This window comes from Lepisosteus platostomus, chromosome 9 (assembly GCF_059453375.1).
Source record: "Lepisosteus platostomus isolate fLepPlt1 chromosome 9, fLepPlt1.hap1, whole genome shotgun sequence".
Classification (NCBI taxonomy): Eukaryota; Metazoa; Chordata; class Actinopteri; order Semionotiformes; family Lepisosteidae; genus Lepisosteus; species Lepisosteus platostomus.
The window spans coordinates 3,027,124-3,048,425 of NC_142619.1; the positions used below are offsets into that span (position 1 = coordinate 3,027,124).

Here is a 21,302-nt window from a genome sequence, read left to right on the forward strand (position 1 = left end):
GTCTGGACACACACACTGGACACAGGCAGACCTGGCTGTCCAAGGAGGACAGGCTCAGTGACCACAGCCTGGACACACACACTGGACACAGGCAGACCTGGCTGTCCAAAGAGGACAGGCTCAGTGACCACAGCCTGGACACACACACTGGACACAGGCAGACCTGGCTGTCCAAAGAGGACAGGCTCAGTGACCACAGCCTGGACACACACACTGGACACAGGCAGACCTGGCTGCCCAGAGAGGACAGGCTCAGTGACCACAGCCTGGACACACACACTGGACACAGGCAGACCTGGTCCAGAGAGGACAGGCTGTGCTCCCACTGCCAGCAGGGAGAAATAGAGACAGAGGTGCACTTCCTACTGCACTGTGACAGATACTCTGGGATTAGAGAAACATTCTTCCCGAAATTCAGAAATCTAGTCCCAGAGTTCCCACACCTGCCAAAACCACAACAGGTCCCAATCCTACTGGGAGAGGGAGGAGGGAACTCAATTGAACTGGCAGCCCAGTATGTGATACTGCCTAAGGAACAGTGAGTCTGTCTCCCAGTAATGCTCCGTCTACAGTATATGTCAATATTTTATGATACGTCTGTTGTAAATGTCTGTAGATTTTATTTTACTTGTATTTTTTGTTTTGTTTCGTGTGAATTCTTTTTAATTGCTTTGGCAACACCGATTGTACCCAGCGGTCATGCTGATAAAGCACCTTGAATTGAGTTGAGTTGAATTGAATTGAACAGGAGGTGAGAATCGCCTCGTCTCCAGGGAGACCCGACGATCCACTCAGAGACCCGGGTGCGGTTTAGAGGGGCTTTTCCCTGACGTCATCGGCTAATCCGCTCAGACGCACGGTGTCGCTCTTGTCCCGAAGAAGACACGACCACTTCACTGGAGACAGGGGAGGAGGGGAAACGAGACGCACTTTAAGAGGATACGATAATGAGCACGACTGCCCTCTCCGGGCTCCTAGCCGTTTAGCAACAGACGCCCCGGCGCTCACCAGCTCCGCTCAGTGCGATGTAACCAGACGGGAAGAGTCGGAAACGATCCCAGGAGATTATTTCACGACTCTCCGGGGTCACAGAGCACACAGGCCCTGGCACAGGGTAGTTCTCTTTTTTTCCTTTAAGGGCCTATTTTATCGACGAATTGCACCTGCCTTCAGGTGGGGATTATAGCACTGCCCTGTAACTCCGAGCTCCTGAGCTCCGGAGAGAGAGAGAGAGAGGGAGAGGGAGAGGGAGAGAGAGAGAGGGAGAGAGATTTAATTTGACTTTTATTTTGTTTCGTGTGCACTTTATTATTTTCAGTTGCTTTGGCAACACTGATCGTACCCATCGGGCGTGCCAGTAAAGCACCTTGAACTGAATTGAATTGAGAGAGAGAAAGCAAGCGGGCGTGGGTCTTGGGGAAGGAGGGGGGTTGTGGGACTTTTAATAAACTTGATCATCCCGAGGTAGAAGGAAAAGGGGCTCTTCTGCCGCAAGTCCGAGAGCCAGCTCTTCCGAGACACTTTCATGGGCGCACAGCGGTGCCGCACCTGCTGTCCCAGATCTCCCATCACCAAGAGCTCGCCCCGCGTCCGGCCCTCCGTGTTCACCCTCCTAGCCTGTGTGTCTCCTCTCTCTCCCTGTCCGTCAGGGCGCTACCGTAACGACCGGGGCGCGCCGCTCGCCCCGGCAACAGACTGGACAGCTGATAAGCCGACTCAGAACAGAAACCGGTGCAGGAAAAGCTCCGAGCGGCGTGTGTGAGGGGCTGTAAGCTCATTAGACTCGTGTAAGCCACTTACAGACCGAGCGGACAGAGAACTGTGCCGTGGAGAGGAGTTGTGGCATATAACCGCGTCGGTCGGTCGGTCCGTCGTGTGTCGCTGCCCGTCTCGTTGTGTAAAGTGTGTCTCGCCACCGAGACTGTACCTCTCTCAGATGGAAGACAGCAGTACAGATCTCCGACAGCAGAGGCTGGAAAATCAGGTGAGCAGAAAATCGCTTTTCCCTTATCGCTGTAGTCTTAATGTACTGGAGTGTCCAGTCAGTGTGTCTGTATGAACCCCCCTCTCTCTCTCTCTCAGTGCAGTGTTAATGTACTGGAGTGTCCAGTCAGTGTGTCTGTATGAACCCCTCTCTCTCTCTCTGTGCAGTGTTAATGTACTGGAGTGTCCAGTCAGTGTGTCTGTATTAACCCCTCTCTCTCAGTGCAGTGTTAATGTACTGGAGTGTCCAGTCAGTGATTACAGGAGAACAGATACTCCCGCAGGGACAGGAGGTCAGGCCAGCAAGGAGACCGATTCCCACTGGGGCCTGACTGGAAAAGAGAGTCCAGGAGTAAATATACACTCTCGCAGTCAGTGCCCTGTTACTGTACTGGAGAGTCCAGTCAGTGTGTCTGTATGAACCCCTCTCTCTCTCAGTGCAGTGTTAATGTACTGGAGTTTCCAGTCAGTGTGTCTGTATGAACCCCTCTCTCTCAGTGCAGTGTTAATGTACTGGAGTGTCCAGTCAGTGTGTCTGTATGAACCCCTCTCTCTCTCAGTGCAGTGTTAATGTACTGGAGTGTCCAGTCAGTGTGTCTGTATGAACCCCTCTCTCTCTCAGTGCAGTGTTAATGTACTGGAGTGTCCAGTCAGTGTGTCTGTATGAAACCCCCTCTCTCTCAGTGCAGTGTTAATAATAATAATTGCTTACACTTATATAGCACTTTTCTGGACACTCCACTCAAAGCGCTTTACAGGTAATGGGGACTCCCCCCCACCACCACCAATGTGCAGCCCCACCTGGATGATGCGACGGCAGCCACAGTACGCCAGAACGCTCACCACACACCAGCTCTCAGTGGGGAGGAGAGCAGAGTAATGTAGCCAATTCATAGAAGGGGATTATTAAGAGGCCGTGATTGGTAAGGGCCAATGGGAAATTTGGCCAGGACACCGGGGTTACACCCCTACTCTTTTCGAGAAGCGCCCTGGGATTTTTAATGACCACAGAGAGTCAGGACCTCGGTTTTACGTCTCATCCGAAGGACGGCACCTGTTTACAGTATAGTGTCCCCATCACTATACTGGGGCATTAGGACCCACATGGACCACAGGGTGAGCACCCCCTGCTGGCCCCACTAACACCTCTTCCAGCAGCAACCTTAGTTTTTCCCAGGAGGTCTCCCATCCAGGTACTGACCAGGCTCACACCTGCTTAGCTTCAGTGGGTTGCCAGTTGTGAGTTGCAGGGTGATATGGCTGCTGTGTTAATGTACTGGAGTGTCCAGTCAGTGTGTCTGTATGAACCCCTCTCTCTCTCAGTGCAGTGTTAATGTACTGGAGTGTCCAGTCAGTGTGTCTGTATTAACCCCTCTCTCTCTCTCTCTCTAGCGCTCTCTCCTGGTAAAGAGACAGAAGCGCAGAAGGACGGACACCCAGATGGTGACCGCTAATCCAGAGGTTCGAACCCGGAACAGGAGACTGCGCCCCAAAGCTGAGGACACGACGCCCCTCGTCACCCGATCGGAGAGCAGCGCCGCTCTGAGTGGTGAGCTGCAGCAACACAGAGCCGGGAGTGGAATAATATATTCAGAAATATATTAACAGCACCAGCTCAGAGAGGGGTTAACGAAATACCTCCCGGATTGTGGTTCCTAGTGCCTGGCTTAGAAACACCAGGTCCAGTGATTCTGTCTTTCTCGCCCCTGTTTCTAACCTCTTCTCAGTCTGTGTCTTACTGCCTGGCTAGTCCTGAGCACTTCATTAAGAACCTCAGCCAGCACGGCGCGGTGTAGCTCAGCTTGTCCGCCTGACCGGCGCTCCTCTGCATTGACTCCGGCAGCCCCGCCCCCGGAGCCCCGCCCCGAGCCCCCATTGGAGGAGATCAGCTTGGCGGAGCTCAGCGTCTCCTCGGAGACGGCGTCCGCGGCGCCCGGCGGCCAATCAGAGCCCAGGGCGGGCAGGAAGGAAGCCATGAAGGAGGAGGACCCAACAGGTCTGTTCAAGCTTACGTTTATGGGCACATGTATCAGAGTACAATGAATTGCGGACCCTGCGTGCTTTTCACACATGACATCACAGCTGACGTGACACATGACATCACGGTTCTGGGAGACGGGAACAGGGCGGCAGCTGTAAATTTTAGCCAGCATGTCGATTTCGTTTCCAGGCCAGTCTCGGCTCCGCTGCTGTTCCAAGCAGGCGGAATATCATTGAATTCCGGCCGCCTCCCAACACAACAAAGACAAGCCCCGTCTTTTACACGCCTTTATTTATATTAGACTAAAAACAAACAGCCGGAGCTGCACTGCTCCTGACACCTGTGTGTTTCCTCTGCCTGGCTGAGTCCCGCTCATTGTGAAACAACGCCAACATCACGGCCTCTTCACCACTGCTTTCTGCAGCCAGCAGCTGTGTCCCCCTGCAGCTCCCAGCTGACAAACCCCACTGGAGCCCAGCAGGTGGGAGCCTGGCCAGTACCTGGAGGGGGAGACTCCTGGGAAAGCTGAGGCTGCTGCTGGGAGAGGTGTGAGTGGGGCCAGCAGGGGGCGCTCACCCTGCGGTCTGTGTGGGTCCTCATGCCCCAGTATAGTGACGGGGACACTAGACTGTAAACAGGCGCCGTCCTTCAGATGAGACGTCAAACCGAGGTCCTGACTCTCTGTGGTCATTAACAATCCCAGGGTGCCTCTCGACAAGAGTAGGGGTGTTACCCCAGTGTCCTGGCCAAATTCCCCCCCTGGCCTTTACCCCTCATGGCCTCCTAATAACCCCCCTGTCTGAACTGGCTCCATCCCTCTGCTCTCCTCTCCTCTCCTCTCCCCAGAGGCAGAGAGCACAGTCACCAGGAGGAGAGAGCAGGGGAGGCAGACAGCACCCCCCGCAGGAAAGAATGAGAAAAAGACGAGGAAGAAGAAGAAAGAAGAGGGTAAGAGGCAGCAGACGAGGCTCGTGGCTGGGGAAGGGGACTGGTGTGGGCACGTCTTCGTGTGCGATCCGCTGCCCTGTTGTCGGGAGTGATCTCGATGTCCACTGCTAGTACAGGCTTCCTGCTTTGCTGCTTCCAGGCCAGGAGGAGGCGGGGCTTGCCGTGACCACGCCCCCCCGGCGGTCGGCATGGAAACCCAGGGCCAGCAGGAGCAGCCAGCAGCAGGAAGGTAAGGGGTCGTCGTCGGGTTTCGGCCTGGTGACCCGGCGACGGCGCTGACGTCCACACCCCCCCCCCCATCTCGCCCTCCCGCCACAGGCCAGCTGGCGGACGCTGTGGTGGCCCTGGCGGGGTCGGAGGTCACGCCCCCGGGGTCGGACAGCGAGGACGGAGAGAGGAAGGACTGGGCGAGCGACCCCTTCCCACAGTCCCCCATGAAGAGACGGCGACCGCGCAAGACTCCTTCTGTCACGGGTCTGTACTGTACTGTGTGAGTCTGTACTGTGTGAGTCTGTACTGTACTGTGTGACTGTACTGTACTGTGTGAGTCTGTACTGTACTGTGTGAGTCTGTACTGTGTGAGTCTGTACTGTACTGTGTGAGTCTGTACTGTGTGAGTCTGTACTGTGTGAGTCTGTACTGTACTGTGTGTGACTGTACTGTACTGTGTGAGTCTGTACTGTACTGTGTGAGTCTGTACTGTGTGAGTCTGTACTGTACTGTGTGAGTCTGTACTGTACTGTGTGTGACTGTACTGTACTGTGTGAGTCTGTACTGTACTGTGTGAGTCTGTACTGTGTGAGTCTGTACTGTACTGTGTGAGTCTGTACTGTGTGAGTCTGTACTGTACTGTGTGACTGTACTGTACTGTGTGAGTCTGTACTGTACTGTGTGTGACTGTACTGTGTGTGACTGTACTGTGTGAGTCTGTACTGTGTGAGTCTGTACTGTACTGTGTGTGACTGTACTGTACTGTGTGAGTCTGTACTGTACTGTGTGAGTCTGTACTGTGTGAGTCTGTACTGTACTGTGTGAGTCTGTACTGTGTGAGTCTGTACTGTACTGTGTGAGTCTGTACTGTACTGTGTGTGACTGTACTGTACTGTGTGAGTCTGTACTGTACTGTGTGAGTCTGTACTGTGTGAGTCTGTACTGTACTGTGTGAGTCTGTACTGTGTGAGTCTGTACTGTGTGAGTCTGTACTGTACTGTGTGTGACTGTACTGTACTGTGTGAGTCTGTACTGTACTGTGTGAGTCTGTACTGTGTGAGTCTGTACTGTACTGTGTGAGTCTGTACTGTACTGTGTGTGACTGTACTGTACTGTGTGAGTCTGTACTGTACTGTGTGAGTCTGTACTGTGTGAGTCTGTACTGTACTGTGTGAGTCTGTACTGTGTGAGTCTGTACTGTACTGTGTGAGTCTGTACTGTGTGAGTCTGTACTGTACTGTGTGAGTCTGTACTGTACTGTGTGTGACTGTACTGTACTGTGTGAGTCTGTACTGTACTGTGTGAGTCTGTACTGTGTGAGTCTGTACTGTACTGTGTGAGTCTGTACTGTGTGAGTCTGTACTGTACTGTGTGAGTCTGTACTGTACTGTGTGTGACTGTACTGTACTGTGTGAGTCTGTACTGTGTGAGTCTGTACTGTGTGAGTCTGTACTGTACTGTGTGAGTCTGTACTGTACTGTGTGAGTCTGTACTGTGTGAGTCTGTACTGTACTGTGTGAGTCTGTACTGTACTGTGTGTGACTGTACTGTACTGTGTGAGTCTGTACTGTACTGTGTGAGTCTGTACTGTGTGAGTCTGTACTGTACTGTGTGAGTCTGTACTGTACTGTGTGACTGTACTGTACTGTGTGAGTCTGTACTGTACTGTGTGTGACTGTACTGTGTGTGACTGTACTGTGTGAGTCTGTACTGTACTGTGTGTGACTGTACTGTACTGTGTGAGTCTGTACTGTACTGTGTGAGTCTGTACTGTGTGAGTCTGTACTGTACTGTGTGAGTCTGTACTGTACTGTGTGTGACTGTACTGTACTGTGTGAGTCTGTACTGTACTGTGTGAGTCTGTACTGTGTGAGTCTGTACTGTGTGAGTCTGTACTGTACTGTGTGTGACTGTACTGTACTGTGTGAGTCTGTACTGTACTGTGTGAGTCTGTACTGTGTGAGTCTGTACTGTACTGTGTGAGTCTGTACTGTACTGTGTGTGACTGTACTGTACTGTGTGAGTCTGTACTGTACTGTGTGAGTCTGTACTGTGTGAGTCTGTACTGTACTGTGTGAGTCTGTACTGTACTGTGTGTGACTGTACTGTACTGTGTGAGTCTGTACTGTACTGTGTGAGTCTGTACTGTGTGAGTCTGTACTGTACTGTGTGTGACTGTACTGTACTGTGTGAGTCTGTACTGTACTGTGTGAGTCTGTACTGTGTGAGTCTGTACTGTACTGTGTGAGTCTGTACTGTGTGAGTCTGTACTGTGTGTGACTGTACTGTACTGTGTGAGTCTGTACTGTGTGAGTCTGTACTGTACTGTGTGAGTCTGTACTGTGTGAGTCTGTACTGTACTGTGTGTGACTGTACTGTACTGTGTGAGTCTGTACTGTACTGTGTGAGTCTGTACTGTGTGAGTCTGTACTGTACTGTGTGAGTCTGTACTGTGTGAGTCTGTACTGTACTGTGTGAGTCTGTACTGTACTGTGTGTGACTGTACTGTACTGTGTGAGTCTGTACTGTACTGTGTGAGTCTGTACTGTGTGAGTCTGTACTGTACTGTGTGAGTCTGTACTGTGTGAGTCTGTACTGTACTGTGTGTGACTGTACTGTACTGTGTGAGTCTGTACTGTGTGTGACTGTACTGTACTGTGTGAGTCTGTACTGTGTGAGTCTGTACTGTGTGAGTCTGTACTGTACTGTGTGTGACTGTACTGTACTGTGTGTGACTGTACTGTACTGTGTGAGTCTGTACTGTGTGTGACTGTACTGTACTGTGTGAGTCTGTACTGTGTGAGTCTGTACTGTACTGTGTGTGACTGTACTGTACTGTGTGAGTCTGTACTGTGTGTGACTGTACTGTACTGTGTGAGTCTGTACTGTGTGTGACTGTACTGTACTGTGTGTGACTGTACTGTGTGAGTCTGTACTGTGTGTGACTGTACTGTACTGTGTGAGTCTGTACTGTGTGAGTCTGTACTGTACTGTGTGAGTCTGTACTGTGTGAGTCTGTACTGTACTGTGTGAGTCTGTACTGTACTGTGTGTGACTGTACTGTACTGTGTGAGTCTGTACTGTGTGTGACTGTACTGTACTGTGTGAGTCTGTACTGTGTGAGTCTGTACTGTACTGTGTGTGACTGTACTGTACTGTGTGAGTCTGTACTGTGTGTGACTGTACTGTACTGTGTGAGTCTGTACTGTGTGTGACTGTACTGTACTGTGTGTGACTGTACTGTGTGAGTCTGTACTGTACTGTGTGTGACTGTACTGTGTCTGTCTGTACTGTACTGTGTGAGTCTGTACTGTACTGTACTGTGTGTGACTGTACTGTACTGTGTGTGACTGTACTGTGTGTGTCTGTACTGTACTGTGTGAGTCTGTACCTGTACTGTGTCTGTATTGTACTGTGTCTGTACTGTACTGTGTGAGTCTGTACTGTGTGAGTCTGTACCTGTACAGTGTGTCTGTACCTGTACTGTGTGAGTCTGTACTGTGTGTGACTGTACTGTACTTTGTGAGTCTGTACCTGTACTGTGTGTGACTGTACTGTACTGTGTGAGTCTGTACTTGTACTGTGTGTGACTGTACTGTACTGTGTGAGTCTGTACCAGTACTGTGTGAGTCTGTACCAGTACTGTGTGTGTCTGCACTGCGTGTGTCTGTACTGTACTGTGTGAGTCTGTACCTGTACTGTATGTCTGTACTGTACTGTGTGAGTCTGTGTCTGTACTGTACTGTGTGTGTCTGTACCTGTACTGTTTGTGTCAGTGCTGTACTGTGTGAGTCTGTACTGTGTGTGTCTGTACTGTACAGTCTAAATCTGTGCTGTACTGTATGTGTCAGTGCTGTACCTGTACTGTGTGAGTCTGTACCTGTACTGTGTGTGTCTGTAATTGTACTGTGTGCGTCTGTACCTATACTGTGCTTTGTGTAACTCAACTCTACCACACTCTGCTGTACTGTCTCTCTCAGTGATGCTCTGGGATGAGACAGTGAGAGCTCCAGTAATTGAGACAGAAGAGATCAATAGTGACCTTCCAGCAGAAGGAGCACTCTGCTGTCTGTCAGACGCAGATGCAGAGACAGGTACAGGTACAGATGGAACGGTGTGACACATTGATTAGTTCTGCCTGCTGCACGTGCTGTCAGAATCCAATCAGGGCCTCCTTTCTGAGCGCAAGACCATGACGACGATCGCCGACCGACCCCGCCTTCTCGCGGTCTGATTGACAGGGTCACTGCCAATGAGCAGCACCATCAGGACGCTGAAATCTACTCCATCGGCAGGGCACTAAAATGAAAAAAAAAAAAAATGAAATTGAGAGAATCAGATGACACTTCGGCAATGAGCTTTCCAATCAAGGCATCATTGAGCGCCCTTGTCAAACAGGGCCCGTGATCTGTTAGTGCCATCGTGGTGTCCAGCTGGATAGTTACAAATCAAGATCAAGGGTGTAAGTACTGGGTCAGCACTTGTGATGGCCAGATTGATTGAGTGCAGTTATACGGTTCTTGTCATGCCGAAAGATACCAGGTTACGTACAGTAGGAAAGTCTCAACAGCCGTTCCTGAAGTTCAGCGTCCAGCCTGTGGCAGCCAGTCTGCACCAGCAGCACCACTAGACAGCACTGAGAAATGATTTCACCCCTTGGATTTAGGTGGTTAGTTTGTACGACTATCCATCCAGCGATTTTCTAGTCACTTTACCTTGGACTGGCCAGCAATCCGTCACAGGACACACACACTCACACACCAGGGCCAGTCCATCACAGGACACACACACTCACACACACACACACCAGGCCAGTCCATCACAGGACACACACACTCACTCACACCAGGGCCAGTCCATCACAGGACACACACACACTCACACCAGGGCCAGTCCATCACAGGACACACACACACTCACACCAGGACCAGTCCATCACAGGACACACACACACTCACACCAGGATCAGTCCATCACAGGACACACACAGACACACACACTCACACACCAGGGCCAGTCCTTCACCGAACACACACAGACACACTCACACCAGGGCCAGTCCATCACAGGACACACACACACAGACACATACACACTCACACCAGGGCCAGTCCATCACAGGACACACACACACACACACTCACACCAGGGCCAGTCCATCACAGGACACACACACACAGACACATACACACTCACACCAGGGCCAGTCCATCACAGGACACACACACACACACACACACACACACACACACACACACACACACACACACACACACACCGACACACACCAGGGCCAGTCCATCACAGGACACACACACACAGACACATACACACTCACACCAGGGCCAGTCCATCACAGGACACACACACACACACACACACACACACACACACACACACACACCGACACACACCAGGGCCAGTCCATCACAGGACTGCCTTTGGACTGTGGGAGAAAACCCACGGAAACCTGGGGAGAACGTGCAAACTCCACACACGTAGCACCACAGGAATCGAACCCAGAACCCCCACATGACAAGGGGGCGATGCTAAACCCCGCGCCACCGTGTCGCCCAGTTTGGACACCCCAGGGCGTAGCCAGAACACAGACGAGTGGGCACCACGAGCATCAGCCAGTCTCAAGGTGGCCGAGACCTGGGTCACCTCTGCAGGCTCCGGCTGTAGTCCAGTGAAACGCCAAAGTCAGGCCCCAAAGTCAGCTCCGTACCCGTTTGAGTCCACTCGGCGATCGGCGGGGACGAGCCGCTCTCTGTGTCTCTGCACCCCTCAGCCAGGAGACCGAGAGACAGCGCCAGCGAGGAGGACGAAGACGGCGAGGCAGGGGCCGAGCTGGACGAGGACGAGGAGGAGGAGGAGGAGGAGGAGGAGGAGGAGGAAGAAGAGGACGGAGGAAGTGAGGAGGAGAGGGAGAGAAGAAGGGGCCGAGAGGATACCTCCAGCCTGGCCCCCCTCAACTGCAACCAGCGCCTTTCTGACAGCGACTCCCAGCTCAGCAAGGTAACGCGGGGCGAATCGGGTGGCGGAGGCGATCCCGCCGTCCCGGTCAAGCGGCATTGTGCTGCAGGGTCCGGGACGTGAGCTCTTCCCTTCTTCTTCCGGAAGGACTCCCTCCTGTCCGTGGGCGGGGACCTGCAGGAGTTCGCCCAGCGCCCCGCGCCCCGAGACGTCACCGTGCAGTGCAGGATTACCAGGGACCGGAAGGGCATGGAGAAGGGCGTGTTCCCCACCTACTACCTGCACCTGGAGAGGAGTGACGGCAAGAGGGTCAGGGGGACGTGTGGACTTTCTTTCGATCATGAAACTGTCTCTATTAATCTGTGTGTGTGTGAGGTGTGTCTCTAGGGTCTATATTAGGGTCTGTATTAATCTGTGTGTGTGTGAGGTGTGTCTCTAGGGTCTGTATTAGGGTCTGTATTAATCTGTGTGTGTGTGAGGTGTGTCTCTAGGGTCTGTATTAGGGTCTGTATTAATCTGTGTGTGTGTGAGGTGTGTCTCTAGGGTCTATATTAGGGTCTGTATTAATCTGTGTGTGTGTGAGGTGTGTCTCTAGGGTCTGTATTAGGGTCTGTATTAATCTGTGTGTGTGTGAGGTGTGTCTCTAGGGTCTGTATTAGGGTCTGTATTAATCTCTGTGTGTGTGAGTTGTGTCTCTAGGGTCTATATTAGGGTCTGTATTAATCTCTGCATGTGAGGTGTGTCTCTAGGGTCTATATTAGGGTCTATATCTCTGTGTGTGTGTAAGGTGTGTCTCTAGGGTCTATATTAGGGTCTGTATTCATGTCTGTGTGTGTGAGGTGTGTCTCTAGGGTCTATATTAGGGGCTGTATTAATCTCTGCATGTGAGGTGTGTCTCTAGGGTCTATATTAGGATCTGTATTAATCTCTGCGTGTGAGGTGTGTCTCTAGGGTCTATATTAGGGTCTGTATTAATCTCTGCATGTGAGGTGTGTCTCTAGGGTCTATATTAGAGTCTGTATTAATCTCTGCATGTGAGGTGTGTCTCTAGGGTCTATATTAGGGTCTATATCTCTGTGTGTGTGTGAGGTGTGTCTCTAGGCTCTATATTAGGGTCTGTATTAATCTGTGTGTGTGTGTGAGGTGTGTCTCTAGGCTCTATATTAGGGTCTGTATTAATCTCTGCATGTGAGGTGTGTCTCTAGGGTCTATATTAGGGTCTATATCTCTGTGTGTGTGTAAGGTGTGTCTCTAGGGTCTATATTAGGGTCTGTATTCATGTCTGTGTGTGTGAGGTGTGTCTCTAGGGTCTATATTAGGATCTGTATTAATCTCTGCGTGTGAGGTGTGTCTCTAGGGTCTATATTAGGGTCTGTATTAATCTCTGCATGTGAGGTGTGTCTCTAGGGTCTATATTAGGGTCTATATCTCTGTGTGTGTGTAAGGTGTGTCTCTAGGGTCTATATTAGGGTCTGTATTCATGTCTGTGTGTGTGAGGTGTGTCTCTAGGGTCTATATTAGGATCTGTATTAATCTCTGCGTGTGAGGTGTGTCTCTAGGGTCTATATTAGGGTCTGTATTAATCTCTGCATGTGAGGTGTGTCTCTAGGGTCTATATTAGGGTCTACAGTGCCTTGCGAAAGTATTCGGCCCCCTTGAACTTTTCAGCCTTTTGCCACATTTCAGGCTTCAAACATAAAGATATAAATTTTTTATTTTATGTGAAGAATCACCAACAAGTGGGACACAATTGTGAAGTGGAACGAAATCTATTGGATTTTTGAAACTTTTTTAACTAATAAAAAAATGAAAAGTGGGGCGTGCAAAATTATTCGGCCCCTTTACTTTCAGTGCAGCAAACTCACTCCAGAAGTTCAGCGAGGATCTCTGAATGATCCAATGTTGTCCTAAATGACTGATGGTAATAAATAGAATCCACCTGTGTGTAATCAAGTCTCTGTATAAATGCACCTGCTCTGTGATAGTCTCAAGGTTCTGTTGAAAGCGCAGAGAGCATCATGAAGACCAAGGAACACACCAGGCAGGTCTGTAATACTGTTGTGGAGAAGTTTAAAGCCGGATTTGGATACAAAAAGATTTCCCAAGCTTCAAACATCCCAAGGAGCACTGTGCAAGCGATCATCTTGAAATGGAAGGAGTATCAGACCACTGCAAATCTACCAAGACCTGGCCGTCCCTCTAAACTTTCAGCTCAGACAAGGAGAAGACTGATCAGAGATGCAGCCAAGAGGCCCATGATCACTCTGGATGAACTGCAGAGAACTACAGCTGAGGTAGGAGAGTCTGTCCATAGGACAACAATCAGTCTTACACTGCACAAATCTGGCCTTTATGGAAGAGTGGCAAGAAAAAAGCCATTTCTCAAAGATATCCATAAAAAGTCTCGTCTAAAGTTTGCCACAAGCCACCTGGGAGACACCCCAAACATGTGGAAGAATGTGCTCTGGTCAGATGAAACCAAAATCGAACTTTTTGGCCACAATGCAAAACGATATGTTTGGCGTAAAAGCAACACAGCTCATCACCCTCAACACACCATCCCCACTGTCAAACATGGTGGTGGCAGCATCATGGTTTGGGCCTGCTTTTCTTCAGCAGGGACAGGGAAGATGGTTAAAATTGAGGGGAAGATGGATGCAGCCAAATACAGGACCATTCTGGATGAAAACCTGTTGGAGTCTGCAAAAGACCTGAAACTGGGACGGAGATTTATCTTCCAACAAGACAATGATCCCAAACATACAGCAAAATCTACAAAGGAATGGTTCACAAATAAACGTATCCAGGTGTTTGAATGGCCAAGTCAAAGTCCAGACCTGAATCCAATCGAGAATCTGTGGAAAGAGCTGAAAACTGCTGTTCACAAACGCTCTCCATCCAACCTCACTGAGCTCGAGCTGTTTTGCAAGGAAGAATGGGCAAGAATTTCAGTCTCTCGATGTGCAAAACTGATAGAGACATACCCCAAGCGACTTGCAGCTGTAATCGCAGCAAAAGGTGGCTCTACAAAGTATTAACGCAAGGGGGCCGAATAATTTTGCACGCCCCACTTTTCATTTTTTTATTAGTTAAAAAAGTTTCCAAAATCCAATAGATTTCGTTCCACTTCACAATTGTGTCCCACTTGTTGGTGATTCTTCACATAAAATAAAAAATTTATATCTTTATGTTTGAAGCCTGAAATGTGGCAAAAGGTTGAAAAGTTCAAGGGGGCCGAATACTTTCGCAAGGCACTGTATATCTCTGTGTGTGTGTGAGGTGTGTCTCTAGGGTCTATATTAGGGTCTTTATAAATCTCTGTGTGTGTGAGGTGTGTCTCTAGGGTCTATATTAGGGTCTGTATTAATCTCTGTGTGTGTGAGGTGTGTCTCTAGGGTCTGTATTATGGTCTGTATTAATCTCTGTGTGTGTGTGAGGTGTGTCTCTAGGCTCTATATTAGGGTCTGTATTAATCTCTGCATGTGAGGTGTGTCTCTAGGGTCTATATTAGGGTCTATATCTCTGTGTGTGTGTAAGGTGTGTCTCTAGGGTCTATATTAGGGTCTGTATTCATGTCTGTGTGTGTGAGGTGTGTCTCTAGGGTCTATATTAGGATCTGTATTAATCTCTGCGTGTGAGGTGTGTCTCTAGGGTCTATATTAGGGTCTGTATTAATCTCTGCATGTGAGGTGTGTCTCTAGGGTCTATATTAGGGTCTATATCTCTGTGTGTGTGTGAGGTGTGTCTCTAGGGTCTATATTAGGGTCTGTATTAATCTCTGTGTGTGTAAGGTGTGTCTCTAGGATCTATATTAGGGTCTGTATTAATCTCTGCATGTGAGGTGTGTATCCAGGGTCTGTGTTAGATTATGTTAATCTTTAATTGGCTTAGGTCATAATCATCCTGTCGTGTATGCCAAGTTCTCTCTCATTCTCAATCTCGTAGGTCTTTCTGATGGCTGGCAGAAAAAGGAAGAAATGCAAGACCTCTAACTACCTCATCTCCACCGACCCCACTGACCTCTCTCGCGACACGGACAGCTACATCGGGAAACTCCGGTCCGTTTCAGCGCCGTCTTCCCCCTTCGCTTTCCCTGCTCGTACCCCTCCCCCCCTGTGTCTCAGCCCTCTGAAGTCTGTAGTGTTGGCCACACTCCGTGGATGTCTTCTGAAGTCGCGGGGTCGGTCTTAACTCTCTCTTTTTTCCTCCAGCTCCAACGTCCTGGGTACGAGGTTCACGGTGTACGACCAGGGGGAGACCCCAGAGAAGAAGCCGTTCGTCCGCGAGACGGACACTCTGCGGCAGGAGCTGGCCGCCATCTGCTACGTCAGTCTCTCCACGAATCGAACTCGTTGACAACTGTCGGGAACTTCGGAGCAGGTTGTCAGCTCCCGCACTAACCTCCCGGTCCGTTTCAGGAGACGAACGTGATGGGATTCAGGGGTCCGAGGAAGATGACGGTGATCATCCCCGGAATGAGGGAGAATGACGAGAGGGTCTCCATTCGGCCACGCAACGTCAGTCCCCCGTCCCGAAGTTGTTCCCCTCCTCGTTACGTTCACTGAGCCTGCGGAGAGTGAGAGAGGGGGCGACCAATTATTATTACTACAACTCCTGCTACTGAAGGTAGTCTAGTTCGATTTCTGGACTGGAGAACAGATGATTTTGATTAAAGTCCGGTCCTGTTGGACCAGGAGGACAGCTGGTCCGGTGGTTCAGGTCCGGTCTTCTTAGACCAGGAGGACAGCTGGTCCTGTGGTTCTGGTCCGGTCTCGTTACACCAGGAGGACAGCTGGTCCGGTGGTTCAGGTCCGGTCTCGTTACACCAGGAGGACAGCTGGTCCAGTGGTTCAGGTCCGGTCTCGTTACACCAGGAGGACAGCTGGTCCAGTGGTTCAGGTCCGGTCTCGTTACACCAGGAGGACAGCTGGTCCTGTAGTTCTGGTCCGGTCTCGTTACCACAGTAAGACAGCTGGTCCAGTGGTTCAGGTCCGGTCTCGTTACACCAGGAGGACAGCTGGTCCGGTGGATCAGGTCCGGTCTCGTTAGACCAGGAGGACAGCTGGTCCAGTGGTTCAGGTCCGCCCTCGTTAACCAGGAGGACAGCTGGTCCAGTGGTTCTGGTCTGGTCTCTTTACACCAGGAGGACAGCTGGTCCAGTGGTTCAGGTCCGGTCTCGTTACACCAGGAGGACAGCTGGTCCTGTAGTTCTGGTCCGGTCTCGTTACACCAGGAGGACAGCTGGTCCTGTGGTTCTGGTCCGGTCTCGTTACACCGGGAGGACAGCCGGTCCTGTAGTTCAGAGCCGGTCTCTTTACACCGGGAGGACAGCCGGTCCTGTGGTTCTGGTCCAGTCTCGTTACACCAGGAGGACAGCTGGTCCTGTAGTTCTGGTCCGGTCTCGTTACACCAGGAGGACAGCTGGTCCTGTGGTTCAGGTCCGGTCTCGTTACACCAGGAGGACAGCTGGTCCGGTGGTTCAGGTCCGGTCTCGTTACACCAGGAGGACAGCCGGTCCTGTGGTTCTGGTCCAGTCTCGTTACACCGGGAGGACAGCTGGTCCGGTGGTTCTGGTCCAGTCTCATTACACCAGGAGGACAGCTGGTCCTGTAGTTCTGGTCCGATCTCGTTACACCAGGAGGACAGCTGGTCCAGTGGTTCAGGTCCGGTCTCGTTACACCAGGAGGACAGCTGGTCCTGTAGTTCTGGTCCGGTCTCGTTACACCAGGAGGACAGCTGGTCCAGTGGTTCTGGTCCAGTCTCGTTACACCAGGAGGACAGCTGGTCCTGTAGTTCTGGTCCAGTCTCATTACACCAGGAGGACAGCTGGTCCTGTAGTTCTGGTCCGGTCTCGTTAGACCAGGAGGACAGCTGGTCCTGTGGTTCTGGTCCAGTCTTGTTACACCAGGAGGACAGCTGGTCCTGTAGTTCTGGTCCAGTCTTGTTACACCAGGAGGACAGCTGGTCCGGTGGTTCTTGCACCAAGGGACTGTGAAATACGGCCCTATATGATCCCGCCCTGGATGCACAGCAGGCTGTACCTGTGTACAGATAATAGTGCATTTTCATCGCCGACCACTAGAGGGAGAAAGAGTGCCGTGTATGTAAGCAGAGGAGAAGGAGGGAAAGTTATAGAATACGTTTAGTCACAAGCCTATAAATAACATCAAGCATCGATTTGTTAAAAGCTTGGTGGGAATCGTTTATAGGGAACTTCTCTCTCAGTGCAGTGTTAATGTACTGGAGTGTCCAGTCAGTGTGTCTGTATGAACCCCTCTCTCTCTCAGTGCAGTGTTAATGTACTGGAGTGTCCAGTCAGTGTGTCTGTATGAACCCCTCTCTCTCTCAGTGCAGTGTTAATGTACTGGAGTGTCCAGTCAGTGTGTCTGTATGAACCCCTCTCTCTCTCAGTGCAGTGTTAATGTACTGGAGTGTCCAGTCAGTGTGTCTGTATGAACCCCTCTCTCTCTCAGTGCAGTGTTAATGTACTGGAGTGTCCAGTCAGTGTGTCTGTATGAACCCCTCTCTCTCTCAGTGCAGTGTTAATGTACTGGAGTGTCCAGTCAGTGTGTCTGTATGAACCCCTCTCTCTCTCAGGAGCTGGAGACCCTGCTCTCCCGCTATCAGAACGGGAATCTGGAGAGTCTGGTCACCCTGGTGAACAAGCCTCCCTCCTGGAGTGAAGGGACCCAGTCGTACGTCCTGAACTTCCACGGGCGCGTGACTCAGGCGTCTGTCAAGAACTTCCAGATCATCCATCCCGACAACGGTGAGACAGCGGGCAATGTGGTGATATAGAGATACAGGTTGGCCAGGTGTGTGATGATGTGTCTCTCTCTCTCAGAGGAGGATATAGAGATACAGGTTGGCCAGGTGTGTGATGATGTGTCTCTCTCTCTCTCAGAGGAGGATATAGTGATGCAGTTTGGCCAGGTGTGTGATGATGTGTGTCTCTCTCTCAGAGGAGGATATAGAGATACAGGTTGGCCAGGTGTGTGATGATGTGTCTCTCTCTCAGAGGAGGATATAGAGATACAGGTTGGCCAGGTGTGTGATGATGTGTCTCTCTCTCTCTCAGAGGAGGATATAGAGATACAGGTTGGCCAGGTGTGTGATGATGTGTCTCTCTCTCTCTCAGAGGAGGATATAGAGATACAGGTTGGCCAGGTGTGTGATGATGTGTCTCTCTCTCTCAGAGGAGGATATAGAGATACAGGTTGGCCAGGTGTGTGATGACGTCTCTCTCTCTCTCTCAGAGGAGGATATAGAGATACAGGTTGGCCAGGTGTGTGATGATGTGTCTCTCTCTCTCTCTCAGAGGAGGATATAGAGATACAGGTTGGCCAGGTGTGTGATGATGTGTCTCTCTCTCTCAGAGGAGGATATAGAGATACAGTTTGGCCAGGTGTGTGATGATTTGTCTCTCTCTCTCTCAGAGGAGGATATAGTGATGCAGTTTGGCCAGGTGTGTGATGATGTGTCTCTCTCTCTCAGAGGAGGATATAGAGATACAGGTTGGCCAGGTGTGTGATGATGTGTCTCTCTCTCTCTCAGAGGAGTATATAGTGATGCAGTTTGGCCGGGTCGCTGATGATGTCTTCTCCATGGACTATAGTTTCCCTCTCTGCGCCCTACAAGCCTTCGCCATCACGCTCTCCAGCTTTGACAGCAAACTGGCCTGTGAGTGACCCCCTCCTCCTCCTCGCTCCTCTCTCTCTCGCCCTGATCTCTTCCTCGAACCCGCCCTCTCCCCTCTCCCACCACGCGCCCCGTCTCTCTCCGTAAATATACGAACCAGTGCTCCGGCACTTCCAGATTTTCCATCAGACAGCTGAAGACGGAACCATGCCAGGGCAGCTGTTGTACACGTAACTGCCGTATTAAAGGAAACGCCAACCTGAAGGTTGGTCCACCAGCTGCCCCACCACAAGCCTCCAGCACGGCTTCAGTGAGCCTCAGCTCCGGTCCTACAGGTGCCTGGATCTCTGCTGGGGAGACGCAGCTCCAGGCGTCCATGAGAAATCCCAGCACGGGGTGTCTTGTTCATGGCTGGGAAGCTTCACTGCAGGAGCGCCCATGAGTGTCAAACCGGGTGGGGATCTGGTGACCGGGGTGGCCTCGCCGTGCGATGTACGGTGTTCTCAAACTCGTCGAGGTCTTCGGGGACCCCCTGCGGGCCGTGGTCACCCCGGGAGATTCCAGTCCCATCAGGCTTAGAATTTCTCCACCCTAGGATGGGCGTGATCACCCAGCGTTACTGAGTGATCCACGCAGTGATCCACACAGAGTGGCTTTGTGTGTATTGACGTTTCCCTTGCCCTGTGAGGGGGGGGAGTGGACCGAACCCATGCCAGGAAAATGCCCTTCCTCCACAGTCAACCCTCGTCTTTCCCCCAGACTCCCAGTTCAGCACGGTGACGCGGCGGCGAGCTCAGCAGTCTTCATCATTGATTGGCTCGACAGTCACCCTTCATCATGCTCAGGGTCTGGTACAAAAAGGCAGCGTTTTTATACATGACTCTACGCCTAATGGGATGTTAATTGCTTAATTAACTCAGGAACCACACCTGCTTTCGATAGACTTTGTATCCCTCATTTACTCAAGTTTCCTTTGTTTTGGCAGTATAATATAACAAACCCAGACCTCTACACTGTTTATACACTGTTACTACACTGTGAGAGACCTGTATCTACACTGTTTATACACTGTTACTACACTGTGAGAGACCTGTATCTACACTGTTTATACACTGTTACTACACCGTGAGAGACCTGTATCTACACTGTTTATACACTGTTACTACACTGTGAGAGACCTGTATCTACACTGTTTATACACTGTTACTAAACTGTGAGAGACCTGTATCTACACTGTTTATACACTGTTACTACACTGAGAGACCTGTATCTACACTGTTTATACACTGTTACTACACTGTGAGAGACCTGTATCTACACTGTTTATACACTGTTACTAAACTGTGAGAGACCTGTATCTACACTGTTTATACACTGTTACTAAACTGTGAGAGACCTGTATCTACACTGTTTATACACTGTTACTACACTGTGAGAGACCTGTATCTACACTGTTTATACACTGTTACTACACTGTGAGAGACCTGTATCTACACTGTTTATACACTGTTACTACACTGAGAGACCTGTATCTACACTGTTTATACACTGTTACTACACTGTGAGAGACCTGTATCTACACTGTTTATACACTGTTACTACACTGAGAGAGACCTGTATCTACACTGTTTATACACTGTTACTACACCGTGAGAGACCTGTATCTACACTGTTTATACACTGTTACTACACCGTGAGAGACCTGTATCTACACTGTTTATACACTGTTACTACACCGTGAGAGACCTGTATCTACACTGTTTATACACTGTTACTACACTGTGAGAGACCTGTATCTACACTGTTTATACACTGTTACTACATTGACACACCTGTATCTACACTGTTTATACACTGTGAGAGACCTGTATCTACACTGTTTATACACTGTTACTACACTGACACACCTGTATCTACACTGTTTATACACTGTTTATACACTGTTACTACACTGTGAGAGACCTGTATCTAGTGTTTATACACTGTTACCACACTGACACACCTGTATCTAGTGTTTATACACTGTAACTATGCTGTAACAAGTCTGTATCTACACTGTTTCAAATGATCTTATCTACTGCATCTACACCATGTGAAATATATATGTACCCTGCTTTAAATGATGTTACAGTATATACTATGTACCATCACTTGTAAATTGTAATCAACTAGAATTCCCCCATTTTGAACTGTGGAAGTGTAAAAAAACTAATACACCATGTTAAATTGTGGCATACTCCAATAAACTATAGTATATAAAGGTGTACTGTTATATACTGTAATACACCAGGGTGAAGTGTGATATACACTGTGATAACACAAATCACCTTGATGTATTATACTTTATACACTGTAATAAACTATATGACACCTTGGTAAATTGTGGTATAATGTATTATATTATGGTATAATGTACCATATTAAACTGTAATACACCATGATGAGCTGTGTTATATATACTGTATTAAACTGTTATACACAATGAGAAACTGTTATATATACTGTATTAAACTGTAATACACCATGATGAACTGTGTTATTTATACTGTATTAAACTGGTATACAC

At 49.9% G+C, this 21,302-nt stretch overlaps 2 protein-coding genes and 1 long non-coding RNA gene across 3 annotated transcripts in view; 2 read left to right on the forward strand and 1 right to left on the reverse strand.

Annotated features, from left to right (window-relative positions):
- LOC148654383 (uncharacterized) overlaps window positions 1–21,302 on the reverse strand; it is a 175,142-nt gene that overhangs the window by 133,730 nt on the left and 20,110 nt on the right. Inside the window, exon 2 of the long non-coding RNA XR_015941388.1 lies at window positions 2,956–3,355. This is a non-coding gene — a long non-coding RNA (uncharacterized LOC148654383). The remainder of the gene's footprint in view (window positions 1–2,955; window positions 3,356–21,302) is intronic.
- The window catches only part of LOC148654388 (vesicular glutamate transporter 1-like), a 131,309-nt gene that overhangs the window by 60,997 nt on the left and 49,010 nt on the right, over window positions 1–21,302 (forward strand). The gene's annotated exons all lie outside the window — the stretch shown is intronic.
- Window positions 300–21,263, forward strand: LOC148654390 (uncharacterized). Its single transcript, XM_088646488.1, has 13 exons — window positions 300–1,984; window positions 3,376–3,532; window positions 3,827–3,979; window positions 4,811–4,912; window positions 5,052–5,141; window positions 5,231–5,386; window positions 10,914–11,140; window positions 11,246–11,407; window positions 15,044–15,156; window positions 15,310–15,424; window positions 15,517–15,615; window positions 17,696–17,867; window positions 18,653–21,263. The coding sequence occupies exons 1-13, from the start codon at window positions 1,937–1,939 to the stop codon at window positions 18,784–18,786; spliced, it is 1,728 nt and encodes a 575-aa protein (XP_088502614.1). The 5' UTR covers window positions 300–1,936; the 3' UTR covers window positions 18,787–21,263.

Excerpts from the sequence above, each read along its gene's own strand:
- LOC148654390 (XM_088646488.1), top strand. The coding sequence starts at position 1,937 with ATGGAAGACAGCAGTACAGATCTCCGACAGCAGAGGCTGGAAAATCAG. Across the intron at positions 11,408-15,043 it reads AGAGGAGTGACGGCAAGAGG|GTCTTTCTGATGGCTGGCAG; the intron begins GTCAGGGGGACG and ends TCAATCTCGTAG. Across the intron at positions 17,868-18,652 it reads GATCATCCATCCCGACAACG|AGGAGTATATAGTGATGCAG; the intron begins GTGAGACAGCGG and ends TCTCTCTCTCAG.